Source organism: Eleginops maclovinus, chromosome 8, assembly GCF_036324505.1.
Source record: "Eleginops maclovinus isolate JMC-PN-2008 ecotype Puerto Natales chromosome 8, JC_Emac_rtc_rv5, whole genome shotgun sequence".
Classification (NCBI taxonomy): Eukaryota; Metazoa; Chordata; class Actinopteri; order Perciformes; family Eleginopidae; genus Eleginops; species Eleginops maclovinus.
In genome coordinates, this window is record NC_086356.1 from 5,400,042 (window position 1) to 5,414,497 (window position 14,456).

The 14,456-nt window shown below is 40.0% G+C and overlaps 2 protein-coding genes across 2 annotated transcripts in view; both read left to right on the top strand.

Annotated features, from left to right (window-relative positions):
- lrrtm4l1 (leucine rich repeat transmembrane neuronal 4 like 1) overlaps window positions 1–4,818 on the top strand; it is a 43,952-nt gene extending 39,134 nt beyond the window's left edge. The window contains exon 3 of the mRNA XM_063889297.1: window positions 3,539–4,818. Coding sequence (XP_063745367.1) covers window positions 3,539–3,604 — 66 coding nt within the window. The 3' untranslated portion in view covers window positions 3,605–4,818. The remainder of the gene's footprint in view (window positions 1–3,538) is intronic.
- Window positions 1–14,456, top strand: part of LOC134868284 (coxsackievirus and adenovirus receptor homolog) — a 114,160-nt gene that overhangs the window by 39,077 nt on the left and 60,627 nt on the right. The window lies entirely within an intron of this gene.

Sequence of the window (14,456 nt, forward strand, 5' to 3'; positions counted from 1 at the left end):
TATAACATTTGTGGTTTTTTTCTACTTTTAAATATTCTTGAGTGTGTAAGGCGTGAATATTGATGTGAAAATCCAGTATGTTTTTAATACAACTTTTTTTTCTTATAACTTCTATATTGGAAAGCCGTGAAACAGCTACTGGCTGTTTGCAATGCACTTTTTGATGAGGTGTGAGCAGCAGGGTGAATTATTGTTCCCCTCATTAACTAAGCACTTAGTTAATGGTGAATGAGTATGATGAGTTTGTGTGAATAAAAGCACAGCTGTGTCCATGAAGCAAAGATTTAGGCGGGTTCTGAAATTGCAGCGCATTGTGACGGAAAACATCACGGTAAAGTAAAATGTTTGGTCAGGTTGTAAACACTATGTGCTGCTACCATCAAACAAAGCATAATGAGTCGCATCGCAGTTGACTCTTTGACCTCCATCTAACAAGCAATGCACTTAACCAAAACAAAAAAAATGTGTGTTAGGAACAGCTTTCCACATGTAAGAGATACGACTGCAATTACTTGTAAATTGCTGCTGTGTTAGTGCATCTGCAAAGCCCCATTTCGTGTTTTTTACAACCAGAAGGACACTTTGTTACAAGAAAAATGTTGTAAGATGTCCAAGGTTCAGATTGACAGTATTTTTCTCATACTGCCTGTGCTGCTACACCTCTTTCCACCCTCTGTCTGAAACCAGAGCCCAGTCTTCTCTGACTGTTTAGCTGTCTGGCTCTGTTGTGATTGGTCAACTGCTTAGAAATGTCCCGCCCATTAGCCTGTTACATTCAATGTGTTGAAGTGCGAGCCAATAGAAGTGTGAAGGATACGTAGTGATGTCACTATGTCACAGAATTAAACAAAGGGCTACAATAGTGGTGTGGGAGACATTATGTATACCCATGAGACTATTTGTGTTTTCGCTCAGGAAGCGTCCAAACATTTGCTCCTTATTTACTTTTTTCTTTACTTTCTTTACCCTTTAATGTACATTTGGATTATAATACAAACGATGTATTTGATCATGTGTGCACCCTGCCATGTTTTTGCTTACATAGCCATGTGTTTCCAGTATCTCTTATTTGCATAGTTCTACCAGAAAAACAAGGCTGTCAACACCATCGCATGGTCCGTTACAAGTTGCAATGGGGCAAACCTTTTCAAATTAAATACAGTGTAATGACAACATCTAGACGGGGAGATGATCGTCTTATTACATCATTTATTGCATCCTTTATTCCACCAGCATCACCACAGAGTGATGTGTTCTCCGTCTCTCTTTGAGTGTGTGCTTTTGTGTCTGCATCGGTGCTTAAAGTTCACATTAACACGCATGTGTTCACAGCACAGCCTGAGCTTTTTGCTGCAAGTTGTTTCTATTTATATGCTAGGGTGATATTGTCTAAGGTACGACAATATGTACAGCTGTCTTCTTTTCACTCACTTCCACCTGAGAGCTCAAAAATGAATTGATGGAAGACTTATCAGCCTTTTTGATAACGTTTAATAAAAGGTTGTGCTCAGGGCATTCTCGTCTGAGCCCTTGTCACACAGATCTGCTTCACACCGACAACAATCTGAGCTAGAGCAGCGAAAAAAAATTGAGCTGGGATAATTTCGAGCCGATCCTGAAGGCTTTAGAAATTGCTTAGCCGGCAAAACTCACCGCACTTCTGTTATTAAGGAAATGCGGATTTACCTGTAGCCAGACTCTTTTAAAAAGGTTAAGTTGCAAAGCGCAAGCACAAACGCTCAGTGGTAAAAAAAAAAATTGGATATGCAGCTTTGTGTGTGTGTGTGTGTGTGTGTGTGGGGGGGGGGGGGTGTGTGTCTCTGCTTCTTAAAAATGAATTCAAAGCTTGTGGCTCTTAAGAGAGAGTAAAATGTCAAAATCCCCCAAGAATTTGCCTCCACATCTCAACAAGACTGAGTTGACCATTGCTGACATTTAAGGTCCCAAATCGTTGACTTTCGAATGTTATTTTCCTATTGATAAGAATATGCTTTGTGATAGGAATGAGCCTGTCCTTATTTTAAAGTAAATATGTGTTATAAAGACTGCAGACATGTTCCCACACATAGCATCAGGAATATCAGGCACTATATTTATGTAGAATTGGAAATGCACATTAAATGCTGACGATTTAAGGCTCACATTACGAAACCAGATCAGCCGCTACAGTAACTATATATTTAAGAATACAGTGCATTTCCCAGGATATAAAAGTAGAGAGACAATACATTAATGCTGTTCTAAAGATACAATGCCCATCTATAGATTGCTGCAGAGATGACATTTTTTTGTAGGCCAACCGGGGACGTTAGCATGGTTCCCCTGAAATGAACACCATTATGGATTTGTGTGCATGTAAATGGTCTGCAAAGGAATAAAAACCCAAAGAGTTTATCTCCCCCCCCCTCCTATCTGACTGCCTCCATTGGTCTCCTTTGTTTACTTATGTAACATAACGACATCACTATTTAACAGTTGTGCTTTTCTTGGCTAGCACTCCAACACATTGTATCTGATAGGCTAAGTGGCGGAAAATGTATAAGCTGCTGACCAATCACAACAGATCAGGCTAGCTAACCAACCAGAAAAGAAGGCTGGGCTCTGGTTTCAGTATGAGAAAAATAAAGAGCTTTTTGAAAATTAAAGCATTAAACATGTCACAGTAGAGGCACAAAATAAAAATATGAACCTGAAAAGGAGCATTAAAGGCCTTTAGGCTATAAACGTGGCACATAACGGTACCATGACATCATGTCACCACCACCAAGCTAAAGGTGGTCTTGTATTCCGCATGACGACACTTAATGGACTTATTTAGCCATTAAGCGTTTTTTTTAAAGTAAATGATCTAATTGCCTATTTTACATTTCTTGAGTGAAAAAATAGACCTTATTTCAGGCATCTAAACAAAGATAACGTTCAAGAATCCATTGGCTTTGGGAGGAGTTCATCAGAAATGCAAAATCATAGAGAGCTGCAGGTCCTAAGGAATACCATTGATAACCTAATTCTTGAAAAATATGAAAAATGTACCCTCTCTGGCTGTCATATAATTGACTTACATACACTCAAGTAATTATAGTTTGCATCCAGCTTCTGTTCCAACAGCAACCAATGCTGAATAGATGCTAATTGGAATCTGTAGTGTTGCAAACAACCTGACACGGGGCGGGTTTCTTTTTTCCTTTTCGAGCAGCTTCAACGGAACAGCTTTATTTAAACGTAATTATTTCAGTTTTAATTGAAATTTTGAACACAAGGTTGTGTTGAGCTTTCATTCAATCTCTGAAAGACACTGGGGAAGTCTCTCCACCTCAGCCTTTTCTAAGCTATCTCAGTACAGAACAGGATTTCATCATCTGCTTAATTGCTCACTCTAATTTGCTTTGCTGGCACTGTCACAGCCCCATTGTACCGTTATCAAATCACTGGACACTGTAATTAACTTTACATTGTAACCACCACCTCTGTATCTGCCGCAGACCAGCTGTTAAATGGTTTTAACTTTATTGTCTTGTTCTTCTTCTTTCCCTCGCAGAATGAGTATACGTGCCCACGCCCGCTACCTGGTGCCTGGCTGGGAGATGTGTCTACGATCCATTAACTGCTAAAAGGAACTGCTTTGAATGAAACAGGAAAGAGACATATGCAGGGAACCTATCAGGATCCTACTCACATAATTCAAAGGATACATTTAAAACGATCCTCCACGCTAACAAGGGAAACCACTGACAAAGACCACGAGGAGATGTCTTTTTCTTAAGATTTTATATTGTCTTGTTTTTTTCGCTCATAGGCTTCGCTGCATTCCATAATGCTCCATCACTAAATGAATAAATGGTTGTGGATACACAGTCTTATGGTAAATAGTGGAGCCTTGGAGGAAGACTCATGAGCACTAACGGATGGTTGCATCCAACACGGGAGCTTATTGTATAGACTTTAATAGCGTATTCTCTCCCTGAGGACAACATGGCATTGGTTTAAACAAGGCAAGAGACTGTACAAATTCATGAGGCTTTAAAAAAAAAAGTGTAAAACCCAGCAAGGAGTTTTTAACTAAAATGCACTGAGCAGCTGGACCTGATCGCTCTGCTAATGCAGCTATGTATAATTTAAAGTGTATTTCCATACTTTGATTTCACCACTTTATCCCCTTTAAACCTTTTTTTTTCGTAAGAAAGCCCAATTAAAGTCGAGGGTGGTGTAAATGTGCCTCACTGGAGCAGAAACATTATTAAAACGGAGCTTCGGTGCACCTGTCAGGAAAGAGGAATCCGCTCCATCAGGTGGAAATCGAGCAGCAGCTGGAAGATTGCTTTTGAAAGCCTGAGAGGAAAGCAAACTATCCCCCCAGCCATCTTTGGTGGAGTCTTTGTGTTTTGTTTGCTTTTTTTTAAGAACCGTTTTCTAAGTTGTTTCTAATTGCAATCAAACCTTGACTATACAGTTTGATTTGGAAGACCTAAGGGGTCAATCAGAAGCAAGGGGGAAAAGGAAAACGCTCCTATCAAGGGTATACGATGTAATTTTCTGCAATTATAATGTTGTTAATGTTGTACTTTACGAATCTGTGTTTCTGACATTTTCAACACCAAATACCAAAGAGCCAAATTGGAGCACCTTTGGCTCTCCCAATTGGGTCGTCACAGATCTACGAAAACTCTAAAAGAAGCCTCAACTTGAGTCCAATAGTGTCCAGTAGTGCTCCATTACCAGATTGGCTTTTTTAATTTTCTACGTGTGTAATGTGTACGTCTTTGTGAACAAAGGATCTTGCAACCACTCTCACTAGCAGGATCTTGTCTTGAAAGATAACCTCGGCACTGCTTGCATTTTACGACTTACGTTGGATACATGCTTCACTTCTTGAATACCCCTCAAAGGGAATGCAGATGTTGCTGTGCGCCGCGTGTGCTTGTGTTCCATTCCTTTTGAGTTCTTGATTAAATTTGAACCGCATTGTGAATTGTTTCAACCCTCAGACATCTTTCTACACCGGAAAATGATAATTTTCTATTGTAAATCTCCCCCCCCCCCCCCCCCTTGTTGATATTTAGTAAGCTGCTGTATTCTTGGTTCACTTTCAACAGTATGTTTTTTTAATGAAAATAATGACTTTATTGGTGAGCAATATGAATTGGTCCAATTAAAAATGTTCATTAATCATTTCCTGTGTTCCAGCTCTGTGTGTATGAAGCCAGTCTTATTGAGTGTGCGCTCCTTGGCCACAGTGATTTAATAGCACTCCTCCGTGTCTCCACTGACGCTTATTGAAATCCCTCCTTTTCCCCGCAGATCGCCGGTGACAAGGCGCTCACATCAACATTAGCCTCATTAATTTAGAGAGCAGAACATTGATCTCTCTTCGACCGTTCTGCTCACAGTGACGCTCACTGCGGGCACTCGCCAGCCCTCTAATTACTCCTCTCGTGCTATGTGTTGTATATCTCAAGAGGGGGCCCTGCTTAGTGAATTTGCTCCACGTTCACTGCACTTGGAACATGTCAAGCTGTCAGCTCGGAGGTCCAGATGGCCAATCTGCCCAGCCCTCCCTCTGGTGTTTTCACATCCTCCTCTCTACCTATCTCCCCGTTTCGCCTCTTCCCCCTCGCTCGTCTCGTGTTCTGGGTGACCAAAACTCACAAGCTTTTGGTTTCTAGTCAGTGTTCTGGATCTTATTTTATCTCTTTCTAAAAGGGTCAGTTCACCCAAATACAGAAATGTATCCACTTAATCTCGGTAGTAGATCCTTGCAGGTGGTGAAATTGGGTGAACAGTGTACCCTTCTTGAAAATGGGAATTACTGCCGCGCTGCTCTTTTAGTTTAAGACAATTTACAGAAGCCCATGTTCCGTAACATTGCATCCATATCTGCCAGTTCTAACACATTGTAAGTGATAGGTTAAAGAGTGGGACTTATCTAAGCGGTGGATAAATCAGACCAGTGCCGGACCAGCTTACCAGTCAGAGCAGACTGGGCTCTGGTTTCAGACAGAAGGTGAAAAGAGGTGCTGCAGCACAGAAAGTATGAGAAAAAGAAAGACGTTTTCAAACATTAAAGGATGTAATCATGTCACAGTAAAGCCACAAAATACAATTATGTCAGACAGGAAGCATACGTAGTTTGGAAAGACACATGCACCAAAGTGTTATAATTTGCCATTATTTAAGCAGACGATTAATCCAACCGTTTAGAACATTTCCAGTCCAAGGTGACACTTTTAAGACATTGTTTTCCCCGTATTCAACAGACTGAAACCCAAAGACATCAACCTGTGCGTCTTTGTGTTTTGGACTGTGGAATGCGGGGAAAAGCAATATATTTGTAGACACCGCCTAGGCTCGGCACTGAGTAATTGTCTCATTTTCTAAAAACAAATCAGTAGTTGCAGTGGCTCATGAACATTTTAATTTGAGTCAACTGACCCTTCAAGTATCTTGTGGTTTTGTTTCACTGTCAAGAGCATTGTACATCTCTTTGCTCCGGTTTCTCTGTTCCCCCTCTCTCCTTTCTGTGTCTGTGTCTGTGTCTTCTATGCCGATGTTCCCTATGATCTCCGTAACTCAGTCTCCAGCACAGACAGGGCTGTATGCCTGTGAGCAGACACCATGCATTATTCATGTAGCATGGGCTCCCTGCTGACCTGACTCCTAACAGTTGGCAGTCTATAATACTTCCGCAGAAGGCTTCCACAGGCCCCCTGAATGAAGAAATCAAAAATCAAAATATACTAATGTAAGACACTGCTGTGACTTAGTGTCTTTGCATCAATCAGATAAGCTTGTACATACAAGTGTGTGAAGCAAAGAACATACATTGTACATACAAGCCAGGCTAGATGGATTACAATTGTGAGACTTTAAGGAAGCTCAACATATGATAAGAAAGAGCAACTAATTTAGTGCTGATGATTTCATGGGGACAACTATGGTGGCTGACAGGGGCAATAACGCCACAATGGCCAAAAACACTTACATTTCAGAAGCTATGCTAATTTAAAAAACGCTGCCTCAACAACGCTAAAAACACAACGAAAACTGGGAAACTAAAAGTGATGCACACAGCTGGGAACACACTATTGTTGATATCCGGGGTTAATAAAGTTGGCCAACTGTCACTGGAAACTTAAAATGTAAGTTCAATCAAACGATTACATAATTCCTTTCGATATTATTGCAGATCTACTGTAAGCTAGCTAGCTGAAGTAGCTTACCTAGTCAATTCAAATATACTGACAAAACACTTACAAATATGAAACAGACTAACTCTGCGACGGTGGCAGTTGGCCGTCTTTATAATCCCCGACGTCAACAATCACTCTAGTCCCGGCTGTGTGGACCACTTTTTGTATTGGCCTCTGTAGGTAACAATAAATGAAACCTAGGACAAAAAAAATCTAAGCTGTATGAAATTCACACAATTTAAAAAAGGGCCAGCCTCAAGAAGAAAATATATGAAAAATATTAGCAACATTTCTTTCAGCACAGAGACCCTTTTGAACCATAAGTTATTTTGATTGGCAAAAATGTGAAAGGAAGCACAAAAACAACCGCCTTTTGATTCCTGCGCTGTTCCTCCTTCTGGTGTTCTTGGCTTCAAACAAATGTTCCACTAATAACTTTGCCTTCTTACCTCTTGACGACTGACTCAAAGATGAATCTTTTTTTTTCATGTGAGGCCTGTTAATTTGAATTGACACTTCAATGCACGGCCTTATTCAGGTGCGTTTCTATTTAGCATCAAGATGTGTGACTTATGAAATCTCCAAATCGAGGCAAAGCTAATTGGGTGGTGTTGACTTTAATTATGACTTGTCGGGGCAATTAGTCAGCGACCACTTGAGCAGAAGGAGCTATCAATTAAAATTCCATACTCCATCATCGGGATGACTGTCAACCCTTCATGTAAGCTCCAGTTATTTCAAAATACAGTCACTGCTTTTGCAACCCACACCAGGAGTGGCGTTCAACAGATCATGTGCTCCAGCCATCTGCTTCTGAGTGGGGGGGACCACAGGGTTCTCATCGAGATCATCTCTGCTGCCATCATCGGCCAACTGCTGGTCCGGTGCTTCCTCCTGTTTCCGCCTCCTTCTTTAACCTTGAATCATGGTGAGCAAATCAGTGCCATGGAAACTAAGGGTGCGTTTGCTCTTAACCCGTGTGTCATTGATTCCAAGCATGCACTCTCTAAAGCAACAACTGTGAGTGTAACGTGTATGTTTAAAAAGCTGATTTAAAAAATATTAGGAATCTTGGGGGATATTTCAGAATGTCCGATAAGGGCCATTATAGATACAAATTAAGAAAATACAGAGCCATGGAAAGGGGTCAATTTATCCGAAAGAAGTGGGAAAAGTTTTAAATGTACGAGAAAAAAACAACTGGGATTCATAAAAGAAATGGGAGGGCTAGGGATTCGTTGGGCAAAATATAGCAATGGATGTATGACAACTGGTTTTCCAAAGAGGTGTTGAAAAGGGTTGTATACAAAATACAAAAAGAGGTTCAACTATATGTAGACATGTTCCAAAGATCATTTTTATCATTTTAGTTTTTCCTTTACATGTATGACTTATCCCCCTCCACAGCTTCATATTTAGTTGTTTTATTCTTCTACATACCATGGCCCCAATAAATCCTTATAGTATTCCAATAAGATAACTTATATCAACTGGATTTATTGAGTTAAGTGTGCAGGGAAGATATCTTTGATCATGTCACGCCCCACAAGAGCACACCAAACTCAGTGCAGCAATGTGACTGTAAGCTGAATTCCCAAAACAGCATATGATACTGTTACTGTATATAAAGCTATGAAACCTACTGTACTATCTGCTGGCCTAAGTAGCCACTCCCCAACAAAGCGTCTCAGGGAAATACACTATCTACACCATCCTGAAGTGAAATGGATACATTTATTTGGAATAAACCACCTGACATGTCGGCAGCAGATGATTATCAATGTACGGATATTTAAGTCAGAAACTCATTCCGTGGGGGAGACTATATGAAAGGCCATGTAGTGTTGACAGTTGCCATCAGTACATAAACATAACATCAGCAAATAAACAAGTAAACCATCACGAGGAAATGGTTTTCTAATGTTGGCTGAATATAAAGTGTGTGCAAAGGATTTCCATATGAGGCATTGATTTTCCCTTATAGCCATTTGTGGGGAATAATTACGTGAATGAGCTGAGCAGAACAGCAGTCTTATTTATGCTCCTCTGAAAGCCAACATACATTATTGTCTACCAGAGCTTTCAATTTTCCAACAACAACCAGCCGATAACACTCAAACACAACAAGTGCTTATAAATAAAACTAACAAACGTGGCATAAAATCTTCACAATGTTCCTGAGGAATAATAACCTAAAACAGAAACAGGAGCTCTTTCACAACAAGGGATTAGCTGAAAAGCAGAATTTGTAACCAGCACACAGAAGACAACCGTAGGCAGTTAACGCACACTGATTAAACACAGCCCAGGCAAAGGATACACATGTCAGCAGAAGCACCACTTACTCTGTTGAAGTGAAACAGTGAATGACCTCTGGCCCAGCTGATGATAACCCCCACTCTGGAAAATTTGCGGTGCTGACAACAGGGCTTGAAAAAGACTTGGCTTCTGGGTGGAAGTGGCATTTGAGTCAACACCGCTGATTTAAGCACCTGCCCTTTGAAGATTCCCAAACCAAAAGCCTGTTATTTCCTCCACAGAAATGTTCCCTAGCAAAATGGTCCCACAGTTTGAAAGCTCAACAATGAAATATGAGCTACATATTGCTACATGCTAACGTAACGTCAGCTTTTACGCAGAGTTAACAAAGTAGAAATGGGGTTCTGTTATGCCAAAAAGCGTGTTGATGTTGTGTCCATATGTCAACCCTAAATGCCCAATGGACTACCCCAAAAAAGCAAAATAGGACCTCTTTAAGGCATTTCTAAGCAAAAGTCCCATAGGATAAACTTCTATAGCATGAGAAGAGGGGATTGATGATTTAAATCTATACTTATGTAGCCTCCTTGTTCCCTTTCATATGTTTTAAAAATTGCACTTACTGTAATCTGTGCCTGTAATAACATATGGCTGCTGCGACAGGGCAGACTTGTTGTATTAATACTGATCTATATGTTCTCTGGCTGCTGTCTGTGGCGCTGATTACAGGCTGGTTGGAGGAAGGGTGAAACATTGTGAGTTTCACCGTAATGACATAGCAATTGTCTGGAGCCAATGTGTCCGTTAAGGTCCATGTGTGCCTATAAGCTTGTATTTGAGGCAAAGCAATAAGAAATAATTTGCATCGGGCCCAATGACAGTTATTTTACACTGCTGTTTCTATCCATTCACACCGTATTCAGGGCGGTTTTTTATGTAATTTGGAGTGACATTTCAGTTTTGGTGAGGTCAATGCATTTGAGTGGGCGTTCTGTGACATTACCGGCCGGACGCAAAGCCCAGGGTCCTCTGCTATAAAAGATCAGCGAACAAATTCACGATTCTCAAGCAAGTCCATAGTCATGATAAATGATTAATAAGTGTGGTTGTTCAGCATACTTGCCAACCTTCAGACATAAGGAGCCTAAACATGATGATGATTAATCACCCTTCACCTCAAAAGTCCTGCACTAAGGAGCACTTACATTTTTCCAGTTATGACTCTGAACTGTACATTCCTGCCAGTCTTTTACTGGCACTGCAGCTCTGCACGTCATCTTTAAAAAAAATGAAAAGGCAAAGTATATACTTCTTTCGTATTTGTATTTTGTGCCTCCACTGGGACATGTCTCCATGCTTTAATGTTCAGAAAGCTCTTTATTTTTCTCATACTGCCTGTTCTGCAGCACCTCTTTTCACCCTCTGTCTGAAACCAGAGCCCAGTCTGCTCTGATTGGTTAGCTGGACAGCTCTGTTAGGATTGTTCAACCTCTTAGAAATGTCCTGCCCCTTAGCCTATCATCTACAAAGTGTTGGAGTGCTATCTAATAGAGTGTGAGTGAGATGCACTGCAACCAAGGCGTTTCAAGGCGTTAGGAGCGAAACTCCTTCTGAAGGGATTTTATCCTTTGAATAGCTATCGAGGGATGGAGAGCTTTGACCTAATGTCCGTCATCTCTCTTGATAAAGCAAAAATCCTGGAGTGTTTGCTGCAATTACCATATACATGTGTGTATATTGTAAACACAGGAGGTGCATGTTGTTGGTCTGCCTCTTGACAGGGAGGCTTGAACAAGCACTGTTTGTATCCTGTGTCATTCATTTCCTTTCCCAGTAATGGTTGCTTGAGAAACCCCTCGCTGTTAGCTAAATTAACCCCAGGACTGAATTTCTTTAGATACACTGGGATGTTTTAGCCTTGAAATATTAAAAGTGCAACATTATTATAACATGCATATAAACACAATGAAACTTACTGAAAAAGTACTTATTCCACATAGATGAAAACAAAACAACAGATCGGTAGCTAAGTCCAAATTCAGTCAAGTTAATCAATAAATCAAGGCTGAAAATGTCCGTGAAAACACTGTAATGAAAACAGTTGATAATCCAAAACATCTGATCGAACATGCACCCCGCAAACATTAGTACTTCCATGGCCATGCATAAAAAGGCTTGACAATAAGAAGCATTTCGCAGATTTGAATCAAAGAGGTTTGTGTGCTGTCGAGTGTTTGCAACCTGAAAAGCGTGAACTCTCTGTGGACTCACTTCGTGGTTTAAAATGAGCTAATGAGCCGAAGGTCTGTGCCATCCAGCCCATTTAAAGCCTTCAAATACAAGCAGCAGGAACCCGACAGTCACTGGGAGCAAAGAGGGGGAATGCACTACCAATGAGGTCATGTTATCTTCCTGAGCAGCAAGAGCTCAGAGGCAGCCGCTGTGGGTTAGACATGGACAGGGGACTAATAACGGCAAAGATGGAGTGACTCTGAGTCGATATGTGATATAAATATATATATATAAGGAAAAAAAATGTAAAGAGGGAGCTTACATATTAAATACAGAGAGAAGCACACGTTAGGAAAAAAAGCAAAAGGCAAATAAGTAGAGTGTGTTCAAAAATAAGTATGCAGCATTGCACATAGCATGGTTATTTTGCACGGACAGTGACATAGTGATGTCATTAAGTTACGGAAGTAAAACAAGGAGTCCAATGGGGGCGTTTCAGGCAGAGGGGGAGGTGTGGGAGAGACTTTGGAATTTTGGCCTTTGCTGACCATATACATTCAATAAAACCTATAGGACATACTACAGTGAATGGAAAACCCCAAAAAGCATAAAAGGGCATCTTTAAGTGTGTAATGTTCTTCTCATAGTTTATCTGAAGTTTCACTCTTTGACCTTTAAAGGTTTTTAATATTATATCCAGAGCAATAAAATAAAAACCCAACTTGTTTTTGCAAATATGTCTGTGTTGATATCTGAGCCTCTCTGTGCTTCCTTCACCTCGCTGGGTCCTCGTGCGTGCATGTTGGTGCATGTGAGACCCAGGGTGTTAAAATTGTCTTTGTTTGCACTGTTTTTGTTGTTGCTTTGTTAGCATGCGGTTCAGCTGAGGCCATGTTCACAGTTGTCTGGAGCCAACTCTTCCGCTCAGGATGTTGAATTTGGATCCTTTTAAGTTGAAATGACGTTGTCCCTCATTCTGTTCCCAGGGTAAGATATGAATTTCAACGCTAAAAACTACAACGGAATGTTGGGAATCAATTTTAAGGTCCAGTTTGCATTGATGTGGCTTTTTCAGTTTAGAATAATTATCTTATGTTCATTGACATGTAGCACATTTACTTAGAAACTGCACTGATTTAAAAAACACTGAATAAACCCATTTTTGAAAAGATGTTTAAATTCATTCCCTAGTGGTTTTTCCAAAGCAGGGTGTGCATTTTAGGAAACAGCTCCTCCCACTTGCTCATTTGCTTTGCAATCAAACAAACATTTATGAGGGAATGTTTCATTAAAGACAGAAGCACACAGATGGCATACTAGATGCCAAATTACCTAAGAATTTGTTTTGTTTGTTGCAATGCTGCAAAAAAAAATGAAACCTTGAAAAATAGCCTTCTTAGTTATTGAACCAATTTAAATATAACCTTGCAAAAAAACTCATCTATGGGTTATTCAAAGAAACAAAATCCATTGCAGGCCAAATAAGACACACTGAAAATGAATACAGAGATCTTGTACCTGATACCTACTATGGAACACAGTATACACAAACAGATGGCAATTAAGTTCACAATCATACTCATCAAACCAATTAGTGGCTCTACTGTGTGTCATATCATAATTGGATCTTAATTATGCCATTGAAATTAAACATCCACTTTTTTTTAATGTCTTTCCAATATAAGTTGTTATTAGAGATGAGGGCTGGGAAAATGTTCAGCCTATTTATGTGTATTATTCCTTTCTGTTAGAATTCAGTTTTATAATCAATCTGGTAGAAAGGTGTAATGCAACGTTTTGATGCCAACTGCCTTGAAAAAACAAGAAGTTCAGTTTTTTTTGTTTTTGTCTCAAGCCCTGTAAGAATCCACACTATTAAGGATACCCAGAAATACCCCACACCTCAACACAATGTACAGTATAGCTAAAGTAATCTGTAAAGATGTGAACAAGACATTGAATTCCCAAATGTGTATTTGAATTTATAATCAAGACAGCATAAAGCTCATTCATAACACTTGATCACTTGAATGTCCAATAAGAGCAGCGCTACATCAATAATACGCTGAGCGGGGGGAAAAAATGCTATCATACCTAAAAGCTGCTGTGTCTTGTATTGCATGTCAGACAACAAAACAAAACAGTTTTCCTTAGGAGAAAAGATAGTAAAAGAAAATGTCTGTGGCTTCAGGCCTCCTCAAAGGACGAAAAGCGTAACCAATGGAACCCGGTTAGTAAATGCATGTAAGTCTATAGTGAACACTTCATCACAGCTGAACTATGACGCTCATGTGTCTAACCTGAACTGGCAAAGTCAAAAGTTGTAATGTTTAAAGTCAATAAGTAAATCTATACTGCATTGAAATACAGAAAACATTGACAAGCCAAGGAAATACCTGTTAGTTGTTCGCCTGTTAACTGGTACAATCCCCAATAGCTTCTGATTTTAAATATAGACGGCAATCTACAATGTCATTTTGCGATTGTTGCCTGTCGGAGTATTGTCATTTGGCTCCTTGTAGATAAAAAATGCATGGTAGTCATTTTTGATGAGATTACCGAAAACCTCTGACTCTGTATACCACCAGTGAAATGAAAGCAAAACTTTACACCCTAAAAAAGGAGCAGGCCATGAGGTAGAGGGGAAGTACGAGATGGGTTGCTCTCAACAACACTGTGATAAACACTCACTACTCTGTGTCTATGATTTAATATGAGTAGTATTCTAAATTGGTAAAAACAAATGTAAGAAATCCTCAATGTGCAAATGAGGATTCA